General features: G+C 33.3%; 1 protein-coding gene across 7 annotated transcripts in view; it reads left to right on the plus strand.

The window, feature by feature from the left end:
* Positions 1-18971, plus strand: part of GRIK2 (glutamate ionotropic receptor kainate type subunit 2) — a 387751-nt gene that overhangs the window by 241433 nt on the left and 127347 nt on the right. For all 7 annotated transcript variants that reach the window (XM_066547537.1, XM_066547535.1, XM_066547533.1 and 4 more), the window contains one exon: positions 9454-9677. In XM_066547537.1, the coding sequence (XP_066403634.1) occupies positions 9454-9677 (224 nt within the window). The remainder of the gene's footprint in view (positions 1-9453; positions 9678-18971) is intronic.

The raw sequence follows: 18971 nt of genomic DNA on the forward strand, positions 1-18971 counted from the left end.
TTTAGCTATTTGAAAGCCATCTCTTATGAATGCATTTTTATCCTTGGTATTTATTTATTTACCTTGCAGATTAAGCATTACTATTCTATGCTGAAGGTCTCTTCTCTGAATTTCCAGTAATCATTATTAGTTACATTTATTAATCTATGTTGGAAGTCCGGCACAACTGTCTTTTTAAATAAAGCTACTAATCTGCATTATTCAATATTAAAAAATATATTCCAACTTCTTCCAGTTATTCTGTATTATGATATAGCACCCATGACTATTTAACTGTTAAGTGGCTGTAACATACCTTTCATATGTGTTTTTGCTGTTTTAAGTATCCATATTGGCTTCCAGTTTTTATTGTTTGCGTGTTTTCTTTCCTCATTTCATTTCTGTGTGAAACATGTCCTGGGGTCATAGGATAATTTCTTATGATAATTTGTAATATGCCAGAAAATATCACTTGTCCTTTTAGTGCTTTTCAGTCTAATTGCTAATTCATTAATCCACAACTTCAAGTGCTCTGACCTTTTATTTCCAAAGTAATTTGTCTCAAGCTGAATAAGCATCAGTTTGTCCCTGACAAGCAACTAGTCGTATCTCATCTGTTGCTTGAGATCCTGTTTTTAACTTAAAGTGAACTGTATATCTCCATAGACTCACAAAACCCCTCTTCAAATATTTTTCATGTCTGAATTTATCAATGTAATTCACTCAGATATGCCATACTATGCACCTTCTGTTTCTTTTTGTTTATTTGTTTGTTTAAAGTAAAGGATCAAAGAGATGGTCTTCTACATGACAAGACAATCTCATTTCAAACCAAGAGCTAATCATCCATCTCTATGCTCACAAGTCGACAGTTTTCATGGCTACTTTGTCTCTCTCTAATAAAGGTTATATATGATATTCCATGGAAAAATGTCCAAACAGATCCTAACTCAGCAAAAGGTATGCAGAAAGTAAACTTCAGGTAGAGATGCATAAATCCACAAAAACTTTCAGGGAAATGAAAAAAAAAATGTTAGTAATCTAATATGCCAAAGAAATACTAATCGAGAAGTTCAGACCTAGTTTTCAAAACTATGTATTAATTCAGTAAGGAGCACATATGTGCATATATGAATTCTCTATTAAATTGTTACTCATTTCAAGTACAGAACAGATGAAGATGCACTTTCCAATATAACAGCAGTTTTAAGTGAGCAATTTATTTTGAAAAAGAACAAGGAATTTCCAGACAGTCTGCATTTAATAAAGCAAGGCCCAGCAAAATTTCCAATAATGCAGTAAGGCATAGAGAATAACAAAGTATTAAAATTTTTCTGAAAGGGTTGTAAATGTTAATTCATTATTTTTTGAACTAATCGTGTTCTATGCTTCCGAAAGAAACTGGATGAAAAATTTTTACTACATTCTCAGTGATTTGACACCAAAGGTGGCAGGGGACTTTGGCAGTAGGGTCTTCAAAGTGCTCTGAGACATATGGATAATTTTTCTGGAGATCTGTACTCCAGGGGTAGTTTATTTGAAATTCTTGACACTAAAAGCAAGTGACTATTGTTTTCTTGTTTGTTTAGCTGCAATATGACTATGTATTCTTTTACAGTTAGGGTATTATAGACATCCCTTGCTAATGCACTTGGGTTTATATAATGATTAGTTTTCAATTACAGAGAAATATTGTACAGCAAATAGTTGTAATTAACTTTCACCATGCTGCCAGCAAAGTGAATCATAGCCAATCAAGGAAGTGGCATTAAGTTTTTCAAATTAAACTCCAAACAATAATACTTTAGCTCCAGCATCATCTATGCTTACAGTAATGATTAGGAATTGATTGGATCCAGGGTTAGGGCTGTATTCATAATAGTATTACATTTTTCATATCCTCATACCTTTACCTGATCTTTTACTTTTGTTGCTATAATGATAGTGAAGAATGGTAGAAAATAACATCGGGATTTTTGTTTCTATGTGTATGCCTGCTAAAGTGAAGTACATGAGAAAAATAGAATTTCCTAATAGCAGAGTTAATTTCCATTGCGGCTTATCCCTTTTATTAGGGATTATTAATAATTCTGCAATTTATCTTTTATCATCTCCAAAGAATTTCAGCATATCTCATGAAAGATAGGGAGGAGGGGCTGTGGAAACCTTGAGTATGCCAATTTTCATGGAAACACCATTTTGGTAAAAGAGTTTCAGGATGTGCTTGTGGGAGATGTGTCTCTGGGAATGATGACCGAAACACGTCATCCATACTGTTTGGGGAACTGGAAAGTATCAAGTCTGATCTGTTATTCTCAGGGCAACACGATTACTTCAGGAAAGAGCAAAGATGTTTCTTTGGCCGCTTTTCTTAACTGAACAGTCTTGTCTTTGTTATTACACTTTACCAATAATATAAGTGTGGATCTTCCCATAGTTTTTTGCTTTTATAATTTGAAATTATGAAAATTTACAATATTTCAATAGACCTTTTGAGGGCCAGAAGGATTGCTTTCAACCTAGATTGAAGATCATAAGACATGGGAGTGACAGGGCTGAATGCTGCACATGATATTTGAAATAGTTCAATTATTTTTCTATCCAGAAAAACAAAGTTTAATTAGAGAGTTCCTGCTGGTTTAGTACTATCATTCTCAGGGCACTGAAAATAACTCAGTTGTTTAAGAAAATTATACAAATAGCAAATATAGTTAGAAAAAGACAGTGGGTGCAGCCCTACATAAGTCCAAAATACATGAAATGAAATTGATTATGTGTGTCTTAGGAAGAAAATCATGTTAATTCTATTTTTTATTTTATTTATTTGATTTCTATTTCTAAAAGGACCTTTTTTGTTATTGTTTATAGTAATGATCAATTTTAGTTAAGTCTAAGACCTTCGAATCTAATGATTAATTGAGAATTCCAGGAGGTTGATTTTGTTCATATTAATAATTTTTACTTCATTAATTAATTAAACTGATGAAACTATAGCTTTCAAAAATTGTTAATTGAGTATTGTTAATCAATAAGAGGTGGCATATTCTTCAGTGATCTCCTTCCATCCAAATGATATGCAAAAATGTTATCTGATTCCATTGTGAAAAATTGCAGATGATGAAGTAATACAGAAAAATGAGATTAAGTCAAATTTGACACAAGTCAAAATTTATTGTGTGATTAAATGAGTTCACCAAAAAAAATTGATAAAATCCCATCCATTTGAGAACAGAAATTATGTCAAAAGTAAAAGACCTAGGAATTTTCCTGCCCTGAGTACAGTAACTGAAATTCTAGGTGAAAGCTGGTTAGCAACTGGGAAAAAACCTGATACTTCCAGGAAGTTGCAGTAAATCAGGAAAGTATAACAACAAAAATGTTTTCTACAAAAAAGGAATCAACATTACCTGTGTACTTTGTTTCAAGAAGATGTGTATCAGCATGATGTCTAGTAATTTTAATGTTTGTTAAATATCTCTAGTACATAAATACAACATTAGAAAGAGTGTGTAAAACAGCAAAGAAGAACTGAAACATTTTATTGTAACTATTCTAATTTTATTTTATTTTCTTTATGGGGGAGTCTCCCTTTCTTGAACTCTGAGCCACGGTTTCACAGTCTTGTAAATTTCTTTGACAATTTCTTCTTTCTGGGGGTATGTGAATCCTGCTTTTCTAACAATTAGAAGAAACCTTTGTACAAAATTCCTGAAATTAAGTGATGAAAGCTTTTTTTTACTGTTGAAATGAATAGTCACCCGTGTTCCTGCTACATATAGTTTCATGGTCTACTGTCTCTAGTTCTTTTACATACAATTTGCTTACCTGTTGACTAGACTGAAGTTGGCTCAAAATACTTTAGTGAAAGTGTATTATAAATCAACAGACAAAAACTATATCTTGTTTTAATGAGTACTCATGTTACATCTATTCAGCTGTTAAATCTTATCCATACTGGCATTGGCAAATGAGAATTGACTAGCGTAACCCTGAATAAGAGGAAATAATGTAAATTAACTAATTAGAGAGCTCCTGCTGGTTTAGTACTATCATTCTTCTAAACATTCATGTAATAACAAAGGAGCAAACAGAAAACAATACCAAAAGTCAGTTCTAGATAACACTATGTTGATCAAAACATATGCTTTATCCTGTTTAAGTCACTGAAGGAAAGATTTCATGCATTCCATACATTCCATTTTTGTCTAGTTGAATTAATATCAAAAGCTGTTTTTATGGTAGCGGACAGAATGCAAATTTCCTCTACAAAACCTTTTGCCTTTAAAAAAAAATCACTACCTCCAGGTAAGTGATCCTGTTGATTTCTGGATCGGGATCCTCTCTAAAAGGAGAGCAGATGAAAAAACCATTAGTTACCACTGCTGTTCAAGACTTTGCCAAGAAAAGAATTAACCATGCTGACACAAGAGGTTCTAAAGAAATGAAATCACTGTGTAATATTACTGTCAATGAAATGAATTTGAGTAAACCACCTGTCTTCCAGTGACTTCTTGTTGGTTGCTGAACAAATACTGAGAGGCATCTCAGCAGCTACAAACATATGTGTTAGGTGAGCCAGTATCTACTGAAACTGTCTTCATATGTCACTTTCTTATGTTGAAGTACTTTATTATGTTAATAAAGTAACAAGTGCTACTGTTCCATCTATAAGGGATATTATTAGCAATTAAGTTTAAATTATACCAATCAGGATACCAAAAATAGGAAGTTATGACAAATTCAGCTATCAAATCTGGATTATTTTTTTTTTACCTTATGGTATGTTACTCAAATTTGGCAAAGGTAATAATTTCTAGTAACAGCTTTCCAGGACCTGTGAGGAGGTTATCAAGAAGCTCCATCTGGGCTTCTCACAGAAAAGAGCCTGGCAGGAAGACCAAAGGCAACAAGCATAAACTGAAAACCTCCAAGGGTGGAAATTGCATAAGCTCTCCAAGCAGCCTGCTCCACTGCTTGTCTGTAGAAACATTGCTTGTCTGTGGATAGACAAGCAGTGGGGGACCAGCTTACCTAGAAATGTTATGTAGTCACCTTCCTTGGAGTTTTTCAACACTGACTGGGTAAAGTGCAAAAGAAAACTGTCTCATCCATGTAGATGTTTTGAACAGAAAATTGCACTAGACACCTCCTGATCTCTCCCCACTTGAATTCTACTATGATCCTGTAAAAGGCAGTAGAGGAACAATTTCTGTCAAAGTAATTTAAGTGGCTAGTTATAATAAAAATAGCGATAAAGCCCTAATAAGTTCCTAGTGGTTTCAAAGGAAATGAAGATCTTGTGATAAGACTAAAAATTTCTTGTGGGGTATAAAATTTTCTATAATGTAGCAGCATGAACAAGGCAGTTTAGGATAGACTGTAAGCTTAAAAGCAAATTACAGATCTTATCTTTTCAAATCGGTGGCCGAGAAATGCACTTCTGTGAACAAGAATAATGCATAAGGTCTCTGTGCAATAGGAGTGTGTTAGACAGGTTTAAAGAATTGAAGCTGTGCTTTAACCTTCCTCTTTTATCTTGAGGATGCATTTTCTCCAAAGGGAATGTAACTGAAATTCAATGGTCTCAAAAATTTGACCTGAAGAAATTTACATATTGACTGAAGGTTTTAGGCTGAGGAAACATAGCAGATTAAACAAAAGCTTTATGAAGTTTTTCTTTTAAAAAAAGGCAAATTCCTTTATTTTCAAGAATAATTGCAGGTAATAAGTGCATTGCTGCCTGTAGAGAAGTAAAGTTACTTAAATATCTTTTCAGTATATGTGTAGTTTTGCGTATATTATACAATTACAATATGATTGTACTGATTGAATAAACAACTGAGAATCAATAGTGTATGATTCCCTTTGCATTTTTAGTATAAATATTAATGGTTGCTAAATCAATGCAAAATGTTAGGAGCAAAATTCTTACCAGAAGACTCCATTCACATTGTCTGAAATACTCAGATATTTTGGTGAAATATTGTATTATTGTAGTGTCTAATTAAAAATAGCTATTAGCCATTTTATTGTTTCTGTGTCTAGATTGTATTTAAATTCTTTATTCTTTTAAACAAAATAGGTGAGAAAAAAGCATTTCATAAAATTGTCAACAATAGAAAATTCAACTGGTGTTTGTTTTACCTTCCCTGGTGTTACTAGTAGAAGCTATGAAATCCTTTAAAAATTCTGTTTCCCCCAAAATTATTGTGATTGTTTCTCCAGGTTTTATAGAGTTAATTTTCACAGAAAAAGCACCAATATCCGCAAATACCAAATTTCTGTGCATGCTATGGCCATACACTACTCAACATTAAAGTGTAGATTTCTTGCTGAAATTAGTTGTATCTGCAAGCATAGATTGAATTCAGTATGATTTTAAAGTCTCTCTTTTGAGAGGTTATGTGCCAAATTACAGCCCTGTACAAATGAAGAAAAATGTCCTCCCTTTTCTCTTTGAATACTACTTGATGTAAAACAGTCACTGAACAAACTGCTTGGAAATAAAATGTAAGGGAAGAAGCAAAAGAGGATGACTTCAGCCTACCTTAGGCACTTCTGTATCAGAAATAAATCAAGGTTACCTTGAGATGTTGGTGAATGAGCATCCTACAACTGCACATGGTAGCAGGACAGAGAAGCTTTATACATGTTTGAATGTTTATCCCTTGTCTCCACCTTGGTCAGGTAGGTGTTATGGTCAGGGTTCTTCCTACCTGTATCATGGATGAGCTTCTGGTACTTTCAAGGGATGATTTACTGCCTTACTGTTATGATCAAGGGAGTGCTTCATTGCTCAGCTGGTTTGGTCCAGATTTATCAGGAGCTCCTGAGTTCCCGAGGGGTGGCGTGGGACAGGCAGGGAGAAGATGCACAACTGCATCTCATTATCTGCAGTGCAGTCCTCTAGCATATCAAAGACTAGGCTGTACAACTCCATTTGGCTCAGGACCATGCCTTGCATTGGAATGTCATGAGACTGTTTCTAATCACTATTGTAATCTTTAGTTGGTGCAGAATTTTTCTTTGTGGCAACTAGCTTACCTCACCAATCCTTGGATGCTGTTGTAAAAATTTTTTTCATCTCAAGAAAGAGTTAAGTGCTATTATGGATTTCAAATAGATATACCTTTAATTCATTTTAAGAATAGAAGCATGTATACCTTCATTACAAAAAATGGAATAATTGTTCACTGCCAAGTGAGACAAATATTCTTTGTAATGGAACTTATCAAAAAGCCTTGTTAGGATAGACTAATTTGTTAATGTTGTTAAATGTCGACTGATAAAATACTAATTTTACACTATTCCTCCCCTATTTGGGGCTAGAAGTAAACTAAAGATTATTCTCTTCCTTGTATATCTTCATTATAGCTGAGCATAGGAGAAACTGGTACTGCACTTCTAGAAACGTGGCCCCTGCTTTCTCATACTTAGCAATAGTGCTCTTTTCAAAATGAAAGAATTTCCAGGAGAATTAATGATTTGAGATAAATGATATTAACAAAAGTTGTGTGTGGTAGCATTACATTTTTAAGTTAGTAATTTCCTCAGTTATTAAAGACTCCAGATGTCAAGTTATGTACATAAATTTTATATCTGTCCTCCCAGGTTCGGATATCTGTTCTATTCTGTCATATATGACATATTATTTCTTGATCAGTTATTTTTCTAATTTCATCTGCAACTTGGCTCCACTAGAGATAGTTACAACCTATATTCATTTGCATGTGTTTTTGTTTCCATCTAATGATGAAGGGTTGGATTTTCCATGGTACTTATTAAATAAATTGTTTGTTATTCATTAAGGTTCTGTTAATATAATAAGACCAAAATTCAGATCCACCAATGGCCTTCCAAAAGGTCTAATTTATCTGTCTTTGGGAAGCTGCCTCTTCTAACAATTTCTAGTCAGTTGCCTTCAGACTCTTTGTTTAAGGTCTGCTACTTGCCTCACAAACTAATATTGGGTTGTTATGTTTTTTAAACTTCTTCGTGTTGACCTATAACTTTTAATTCAAATTAGTTTTAGTTTCTTACTTTACCATTTTCTTTCTACATCAGCTGGAATATCATCAATAATATGCAATCTATAAAAAGTCATCCACTGTGGAATTAAGCCGTGCTGTTCTGATTAATATCTATAATTTCTTAATACCAATGGAAATGAAATGCATGTAATTTTTTTGACCAGTAAACCCTTACCAAATAAAATGAACAGTGTCAACAAAGTTTCACATTGCAACTGACTACAGTAGATCTAATCACATAAATATTCATAACAAGAGTAGACCATAGAAGAACTGTGTTAGGTAAGAAAATAAAAATAAAAAGGAACACTGAAATGTTACACTGCATGGAAGTTTGATTGTTACACAGTATACACAATATCAAATGATCAAAAAGTACATAAGTGTGTGAATTTATTTTATTTGGAATCACATCTCTCTATCATAAAACAAGCATTCTGAAAATGGTATCATTTGCAGCTATACTACTTGTATATATTACTTGGGTAACAGTACTCCATGGTAGCTATACCATTTCATTTCTCATTACATACCTATATTTTGGTATGGTTTATAAAGAATTCTTATTTTACAGCTTTCCAGGTCTTGTCCTGTAAACTTTCTCACTCTGAACTTTCCTCTTATGTGCGTATGCACACACACATACACATTCATACATACACAGGAGTATTTCAACAGCTCTTAACAGAGATTAAGAGGTAGATTCTGTAGATTTTTGGTCACTCTGATTTCCATTAAGTTTTGATTAAAAGAATAGCATAGGCCATTACTATTCTCCTATGAATTATCTCTATAATAACTAAACCTAAATGTTAATTGACAAAATGCATTCAATTGATGATTTAATTTTACGTAGGCCAACTAATTAATAACTATCTGTAAGTTTTGCAGTGATTCCCACAAATGAGTAAGGACAGTTGTACTTTGTTAGAACATCCTCAGCAACCTTACTGGTGTAGCACTTTCAATTTTAAACTGATCTTCATTTTGTACCATTTTTATCCTAAAATATTAAAAACTGCTTCCTGGTCCTTTCCCTGCACTTGTACTAACATATTCACATCTACTTCACAAATATATTTGCTTCTAAAGAACACAGTGAGGGAATGACAAAGAGAAGACATATGTTGAAATGCACAATAAATAAAGTTTTAAAGTATGTGATAATAGATGTTTATGTTTTCTGCAAGATGCAATATTTTTCTTCACTTGTATCTCTACTAGTGCTTTTAATTTTTTCTAAATGCAATGTCAGTTTAGCAAAGAGGAAGTAGAATAAATCTGTTTTCTTAGTTATAGAGAGAAGAGTTTTAAATTTCAGGCAACCTAGTACAAGAACAAACATCCTCCAAACAAAGTTTGTGTTTTGCATAATCTTATTGTTTGCTTCAGCCTGTTTCTTCTGACTTATGGCCTTTTTCTCTTTTTGTATTTCTGTCAACAGAAAGCTGACCTTGCAGTTGCACCATTGGCAATTACCTATGTTCGTGAGAAGGTCATCGACTTTTCCAAGCCCTTTATGACTCTTGGAATAAGTATTTTGTACCGCAAGCCCAATGGTACAAACCCGGGCGTCTTCTCCTTCCTGAATCCTCTCTCCCCTGATATCTGGATGTATATTCTGCTGGCTTACTTGGGTGTCAGTTGTGTGCTCTTTGTCATAGCCAGGTAACATGTCAACTTTTGTGATTTTTTTGGCAATTGTTACCATTTTTTCTTACTAATAATTGTCAAAAGTCACAAAACTTTTCTTACTTTCATACTCTTATATTTAAACTTCATGATTTACAGAAGAATAATGATGAGGGTTCTCACTATTAATATTCTCCACTGCCATCCTAAGTCTCCAGTTTGTTACTGGACTTTTTCCCTAAGTCTTGAGTATGCTAGCTAGATTCTTTGTTTTATTTACAAATATAGAGACACTAGAAAGTTTTTAAAATAGCTTTTCCCAATAAGTCTGCATTTAGAAACCCAGGGTTTGCATGTTTTATTTTGTTACTCTGATTTGTTTTTATGCTATGGTGCTCAATCTCAATTTGAGTACTTAGCTGCCCATGCTAATTCTAGATGTCCAATCTGGGCCTCTACCAGTTGAAAGTTTGTGGAGATTAGTATCTTTGAATTAGGATAACAATATTTATTTTTTAATTTTATGCTAGTTGAAATCCCTGATATACTTCACAGAATTTAAAGTCTCTGAGTGGAATGTTTTTGGAAGCTTAGTTGAGCTTTTAGAATTAAGGAACTTGATACATCAATTGTTAAATTATGAATTGATTTTATATATAGGGCTCACTTTTTAATCTGTTTTTTTTCAACCCAATTGAGCAGAAAAACATCTTTTGTCAAACAATCCCAATATGTTTACCATTTCCTTCTTAACTCACTAGGGCTGAGTTCAGATGCTCACATAAATACAGACTTACTTGTAGCTTTGGTGTTTGTCATAACAGCAGAAAAAGCTCAGAGCAGTGTATGAAATCTCTTTTCCCCTTGTAGTCACTTGCAATTTATTTTAATCAAATGCATATGAACTATATTGGCTTTTATCTCTTTAATAAGATGGGGTCTTTTTGTTTGAGTTGATAATGAAATCTCACTTCAGTCCTGAGATTTCCGTGATTTCATGCTGTGGTTCACAGTAGAATCTTCATATATTCCTATTTCTATTGTGCTGTATTTAGTATCAGGATTCTCTCTATTTCATTTTGGAGAAGTTGTATCATTCCTATATTAGGAAGAAGTAATATTTTTAGAATCCAGTTTAAAGGTAATTTAGCACCTGTAGATGAAGTACATGAAGTGTTGAAGTAATATAGATGAAACTGAACCATATTTTGTAATGAAAGGCTTTACTGTGTGCCATTTTGAAAAGTCTGCTTTAAAGAGCCAGAGTTATCATGAAAGTTTCTTGAAAGACCCCTATTTTAGTGGACTATATAACCAGAGACTGCAATATTTTCTGAGGTGTTCCAGAGAGTACAATATTTTCTGAGGTGTTTCTGCCATACAGATACCTCTGAAAGCACATCTGAGCATAAATCACAACTGTTATCTTGTAAAATATGAAACATAAAATATTTATGCAAATGTCCAAAAGTTTTAACCCTACTGTTATCACTGAAGGACATATTCAGCATGATGCACAGTGCTTTTGACAGGTAGCTCCCACTAATGTTAGTAGGATTTGTATGGCTGAGTTCCTACTTATGCTTTGAGAATGTGCCTTGACATGTTTTTTAAGAAAGATAGATTTTCTTGAAGCTTTTTTTTTCTTTCTTTTTTTTTTTTTTAATTAAGATATTTGGCCACTTGAGCTTACTAGCAGAACAGGAAGGAATGTTTATTTTTATATAGAAGCACCAGATAATAGAGCAAGAATGCTGACATTTCTTTTCACTTCTCTGTTTTTGTGATGAGCACTAAATTCCTTATTTAATTGGAAGCATTATCTTAATTGTAAAGCAATACAGAATATATTTTACACTGAACAAAGAAGCTTTGTTTCTGTAGAATTGTGTAAGGTATCTTTTTAACACATAAATTTATACTAGCATTCATATCTAGAGATTTTCAATATTTCTTAACTGGTACAATCAAATATTGATAACACATTTAGAAATGAAAGATGTAGGGTTATGTAAGACAATCTACAGATTTTATTCATAATGCAGAATGACTTAATAGTAAGTGATAACATTTTCTAACATTATTGCTCGTAAAAGGAAACAGGTCTAAATTGAAAGTTGAACTTCCTGCTGAATACTAAGCAGAAACAAAGAAGAACATTATTCAAAAGATAAAGACCTGTTTGCAAATAAAATTCAAAAATTTTGTCTGTCGTGTAAAGAGAGATACTTAAAGGTGTGTTTGTGAAGAGGACTTTGCAGCATAGTGGTACGTCTTTTCAGTACAGATTATAGGTTAGGTATTGCACAGCTGATGAAGTATTTTACAGTCCTGGTGTTGTGAAACTCCTAGACTGACTGCCACTAGTTTAATATTATTCTTCTTAATAAGAAACTCTATCCAGTGTTTCTTATTAAGAAGATTTCTATTCCGTAACAATTCTTCCATAATGGTTGTTTATCTAGCAGTGTTTCATAATAATTACTTTGTGTTTCATAGTAAGGTGTGCCTTTGTTTGGAGCAGTGCTTAGTATGTCTTTTATGATATAATGTTTTGTAATTACAGATTATCAGAGTGTTCAGTATAGAATATTTATTTTAAAATTCAAACCTTCCATTTTTGTCTCAAAGGTTTTGTGGTGTTATTGTTTCACCATGTCTTCCAAACAATGTTGGCATGTAAGAGCTTGATACATCGAAAATGGAAAGTACCATTCTATTGTTTTTCTTGGATCTCACTCATTCATTAGTAGTATTGTGATGTTTAGGAAAGATGAAGAAATTAGTAAAAGCTTCAAGAATCTTTAGGAATTAATTGTTTGAAATACTTCCATAGAAAGAGAAATATAAATCTATATCAGTCCTTTTCTTAATTTGCAAGAGCACTGGATTTTCCTTCCAATTTGAGAATGATCTGTAAAGAGCTGTAATCTTCACACATTCAACAAGACAAGAAGCTAGGAAAGATTTATGTGTTAGCTGGAGGGCTTTTCTGTTTCATTTTCCTCTTTTAGCTCCCCCCAAAAGACAGTTCTACTTTTGAACCGACAGATTCTGCATTGCACCTCTTAATCTTGTTTGTTGCTGCTGTTGAATCTCAGTAGTTAGGATGGTTAGTCTCTGGAAGTTCCTTGCTTTGTTGTACAGACTGATGACTGATCTATAAACCCAGTCTGCTTGACACTAAGTCTATTCATTTTCTGTGAACTGAGAATTTCATATAGTATTTTTTCCTGTTGTGGCAACAGTAATAGATCTTTCTGCTGCTAGATAGCATTGTCTTTTTCTGTCTGCTAGCAGTGTCTTGAGTCATCTGAAAACCTTCTGCATTCAAATACCATACCTTCATGCCTCTGCCTTTACTAGTTTCTTTGATTGAAAATACCAGTTAAATTCACAATTTAGATTTGATTAGAAGGAAAAGTAGAACCTCAGTAATGCACACCAGCTGTTTTTTGGACTTCTGTCAATTACGCATTTTCTGATCTGTATAATCAAAAAATCTCAATTAGTGGAATTTGTTTTTATTTCTGTCTGTTGTTGCAAACCATTGTACCATTTCTAAGCAACATGCTGTTTTCTTACAGTGTTGTGTATGAACTTCATAGACACTTATTGTCCCTTCTTTTCCATCAGTCTGTGTACAAGAAAAAGATGCTTCCTATTTTTGGCCTGCAAAATCAAATATATTAGTTACTGGAGGATCCTTCCCTTTCTATGTAGGCATTATGAACAAAACCAGTTTTATGCTTTGAAAAATGCTAAATGTGTTTTATTGCATAGGTCTTCCTATAAATTACTTTCAAAATTAATCTTCAGCTAAGTTTTCTTATGTCTATATTGCAGTTTTTTTGTGCAGAATTTTAAACTTCCACGTCTTTTTGTTTCTTTTTTGAAAACATAGACTGGAGACTAAATTCCTTAAATGTTTTTATAAAATAATTTTATGCCTAATTTACTGGATTTCAAGTTATTCCCTGAACACTGATGGATTTCTCTGTGTAGTAAGGTCTTTTTTTTGCTGTGGACATATCTGTCTGTTATAAAGAAATTCACTTTTATGTGACCTATCTTCAAAACTGGAAGAAATATAGTTGCCTTAGTAAGGTATTTCATTTTTACAGATCAGATGTGAATCAGATAACCTATCCTGGACTGTCCACTATTGAGCTCCTGTGCTTTTCACACTGAGCTGTCCAAAGTATCAGTGTCTATTGTGGAAGTATGTCGCAGACATCTTTTTATGAAAATCCTTTTCTTAGGATTTTTTCCTGCTGAGAAGCTGAGAGGTTTCAGAAACAAAATGTAAACAATGGTTATCTGCTGCTGTGGAATGCACCAGGTGTGTCTGTGATTGGCCTGTCTTGAATGTTTACAATTAATGGCCAATCACAGCCCAGTTAGCTTAGACTCTCTGTCTGAGACAGACCTTTGTTTTTCATTCCTTTCTATTCTTAGCTTAGCTAGCCTTCTGACATGAAGCTTTTCTTTCTATTCTTTAGTATAGTTATAATGTAATATATATATCATAAAATAATAAATCAAGCCTTCTGAACATGCAGTCAACTTTCTCGTCTCTTCCCTCATCCAAGAACCCCTGTGACCACTGTCACAGAAGTATATATTAAACTTTGCTCACTGCCATAATTGCTAATTTTAAATCATAGGTTGTCATTTTAAATGGCTTATTTACCTTTACTTGTAACACATTTTTTATGCTAGGACTTCTTGCCTTATCCTCCCTTTGGAATTATTCTATTCTGTGTCTTCTAAGTCAAGCTCTTGTGCTGCTTCCAGCTGCCAAAGCATTTGTTATCACCTATTTTTCCATTGCTTTGTAAGCACTGATTAGAGCACAATGAACATTGCTTCATCAACAAATTATATTTTTCTCTTACCAGTTGGAATAAAACATAATTAAATGAGACAAGTTGTAAAAAGTCTCCACACATTTATCTTAATCTTTTCTCTGTGACAAATCTTGGGAATAGCCTGCTGCTTCAGACTGTAACAGATGCCTGGGCATTAAGTCTCTCTGGAGTGCATGCATATCCTTTTACATCTCATCAGTCTTCATTTTTATTTTATATTTTTGATCAGCTGATTTCTGTCCTTAACCTTGCCTGATTGATTTTGAAACTACTTCTTGAAAACTACCTTGATGGAAAGGAATGAATGAGAGAATGAGAGGAAACTATTATTCCAGTTACTCTGGAGCTCTGGTTCCTAAATTACTATGTTGATAGTTAAGCAAGTTGGAAGTTAGGATATTTGCCCTTTATTTTTAACAACCATACTTTCTATGCGAATTTTATCTCCTGAAGTCTCCCTAGAGAACTACAGCATATGCTATGAGGTGTTTTCAGGAATAGATTCATCATCCTATAGGGCAATCCAGATGTCAACACTGAAATCTGCTTCTCTTACAGAGTTTTAAAATAGTTTTGGCTAAATTTTAATGTAAAGTATTAATTTTTCCTCTGTTGTAATGCAAATATTATGCAGTTTTCACTCTGCTATAAAATGCTGTACAAATAGAGAAGGCTAAAAGTATGCCAAAAATTTCACACTTACCAAAATTGTTCCGCAACAATTATCTCAAATTTAATTTCTTTGAAATCAAGTTGCACCTCATGAGCCTTAGCTGATTGCTTCCAAAAGATTCTGTATAGTCTGCTTCTTTTCATATAATTTTGTTTCTGGTTGAAAAGCAATGCCAAAGATCATTCTTGCTAATGCCAAAGATCATTCTTATTGGGGAAAAAAAAAATTAACTGCGCCAGCCTCTGGAACACTGAGTTTTTTTATCAAGTGTACCTTGTCATGCAGATTGCATAACAAGAATTTTTCTCTCTATTTGTTGACTTTTTAAGCTTTTTTTATTAATTAATATATTTGTGTACCTATACCAAGAAATCCTTTATGACAATGTTCTAGAAAACCTACTTGCTGAACTAAATTTCTTCTCCTTTATGTGAGAACTGAGAAATTTTAATTTTTGAATTCTAGCCTTTAAATGAAGTTTCAATAAATGAGGTAATATAAAGAAGACACAGCAGTTATATCTCAATTTATTGCACTCATAAGCAAATTATGAAGAACTATTTTTTTACTTAGTCAATCCTGCTAAATGTTATAATGATGAAATTTTACAGTCATCTTAATTGGACGGCAGTCACTGGAAATTTTGTGAGCAAGACTTGTCCATGTTATTTCAAATATGCTCAGATGCTTCTAAGTAAGCTTTAAATTGGTTAAATAGTTTATTGTGCCGTTATTGGTTAAATAGTTTATGTATGCCATTTATATCAGCATAAATCTATAATTAGTAACAGTATTGGAGTAATTAAGTAATTTTCTGTGGCTAGCACACAGAGCTGATGATTCATCTAATTTCTATATAAAAACTGCAAAAAACCTGGAATTGTAATTCCTTCTCATAGTCATCATCTGGATTGTGTAATTATTTTGAGAAGTCATGATTTAGATCACCATCAGCGCTATAAAATCTAAATGTTTTGGATGAGGATATGTGGCTTAAAGAAGGACATGTATAGCAATGAGTTAAGCAACAATCTCTCACTTTGCATTTTGACACTTGCAAGAATGCTTTGATCTCTCTGACTCCTCCAGAAGAAATTTAATGTTAGTTATGAAATTTATAGTTTGTAAATAAGCAACCCAGTATGGATCCTCATCCTAAACCCTCCAGGTTTGCTTGAATCACTTCTTCCAATGCTTCCAGTCTCCTTCCGCTGTTCCAGAGGAGACAAGACTTACAGGAGGTCAATGAGTCTACACACAAGCACAACATCTACATAATAACCGCTATTATAATACTGTTAGAGATCACAGTAAGAGAAAACTTTTCTTTTAAACTTCTTAACATATAAATCCTCCTTACATTTTATGGGTAGAAATCCCCAGTTCTCTAAATCCTTGTTGTATTGGTGGCAGACCAATCTGAAATCCCAGGTACTACTTGCTGTGCATCAAAACTATGAAGAAACCACTGCCAGCAAAATAACTGAAACGACTTTACTGAGGCTGGTTGAAAAAATCATAACCAACTGCTTTAGCAGTCCAGCAGAAAATAGAGTACTACCCATTGGCTAAATCTCTATATGCACATTTAAGAAGAAAATATATTCACTTGAAGAGAGGAAAATTCTGGATTCCTATGTCAAAAAACTGAGTTTTTTCCTGCACCTCTCATGATGTAGGATTTTAGGAAAGCAGTAGGTTTGGTGACTCAAGGAAAGCACCTTGTAATATGCATTTTTTTGTCCAGCTGCTTCACCAGTATGTTTTATGTTAATTCTTGTTCCTTTGTAGATTACCCTAATTAGATTTTATTTTTTTGTTAATGAAGAGTATAGAAGTGTCTTAGTGATACTGTCTAGAATTGAAACTGGCCTTGAAACTCCATTCTTTCTGTTGTTTTTTTTCTTTTTTTCCTCATTATTCTGGAAGACATCACAAGGCTTTACAATTCATTACTAATTACCCAAGAACCTAGGTCCTTTTAATGGCTGCACTGAATGGTAACTCTGTTCATCCTCAAGGAATTTTATGTGTCTTACTACCAGCAACTCAATCTCTTCATTCTCACACACACATTATTTAAGCACCCTTTCTGACTTTACTTTTGTGACTCCCTACATGGGAGTGTTGCATGGAGGTGTTGCATATTTTAAAACACATATTTCCTCTGCATATTGATAGAGCATTGCTATGCAGTCTTTCACAGAATCTGAGGGCATTTATGGAAAGGTGTTTCAAAAGTCATGTTGAATTTTTCATTCTGTGATTTCTTCTTTGTTTCAGTTACTCATTTACATATTTCACTGAGTGTTTGACTGCCCAAACATGTCAGAATCCTAAATATACTTTTGAATCTCAACAGTATCTTGAATCTTAAGATCTTAAGGGTGTTCACTAAAGCTTTTGGAGAGAATACCATTCGATAAACAATCTTCACTAGTAAAATTTTCTAAGTTTTTATTGGTGAATAGCTGATGAAATTATGGGTGTATTCAGTGGCCTTCCATTTTGATTTTTGACTGACTAGAATTGTTCTATTTGATTCATTAGGATTCACAGAGTTCATTGCTAGACATCTGTCTGAATGCCATTCACTTTTTATCTAAATCATTATTTCTAACTGCCTGTGACAGTTTAATAATTACATTTGCATTCCTTTCATCTTTAGAACAAGCTCAGAGAGGCTGAAAGATGTTATGCCCCACTGTACTGTCATTTCTTTTCAGACACACATAATCTTGTCTTATACACTCATACTTGAGTTTATATGCCCAGTTTCCTGTGACTTTATTTTTGCACACTCTATGGCCAAGTTAAAATGTTATAAACATACGTACTCTGAAAATTTTTTTTGAAAGTATCTCTGCAGTCAAAACAAGAGATATTTCTCATAAAATACTTGTAGTTGTCTTTAGATAATTGGGTTTAACTGAAAGCAAAGTAGATGTCCTCTATCTAATTTTGTGTTTTCAAATGCCTTGGATAAACATTTTCCATAAGTGAGTCAAGATCTGGGGACTGTTTTGTCAAGAGTTCTATGGCATCACAAAAATGAATGCTTCATATCTACTATGGGCAGTGATTTGTTAATTTCTTTGTACTGTATTAATACCCATTAACAAATAATGGATGTAGTCCATGTTTATAAAAATCCATCTGAGGAAAATTTTTTTTTAATTTTGAAAGATTCTTTACAGTGCAGGGGTTCATCCTTTTTTTAATCAGCCCTTGCTAATTACCAGCAGATATATAGTACACGGGAAGAATATTGGATTGCTTTTATGAAGTAGTTTGCTTTAAATAAGTTGAGTCTCCAGAAAAAGTGTTGTAAATTCAGTTTTTATGAAATTGGATAATTTAATTCTGTTTTGTGTAAAGTTTCTTCCTCTATATGTAGCAAGGTTAGACTTGGCACTTTGTATATTTATTTAGCAGATGATAGCAGGGAACATTAAATGTGCCTAAAGAGAAGGGTTCCTCTATACATGAAACGGAATATTTCTAAAGCTGAAATTATCCTTTTGAGAAAAGTCAGTGCCTCTTATGTTTTTGGAGTTAGGAGACAGAAGGTTTATTTGCTTTAATTGGGGCTTTATTTATTTCACGTGTTTTACTCTGGCATGTATAGTATATGTGGGGAGAAGGAAACTGTAACTCTCACCATAGTGCACAGCAGCAATTTTCTCATGAGATATGCAAAACCTTATTCTCATGAGATATGTAACCCCCTACCTAAAGAACAGAACCCAAGGATGTACTGGAATGGAAATAGAGTCAAGGATCCAA

Source organism: Molothrus aeneus, chromosome 3 (genome assembly GCF_037042795.1).
Source record: "Molothrus aeneus isolate 106 chromosome 3, BPBGC_Maene_1.0, whole genome shotgun sequence".
Taxonomy (NCBI): domain Eukaryota; kingdom Metazoa; phylum Chordata; class Aves; order Passeriformes; family Icteridae; genus Molothrus; species Molothrus aeneus.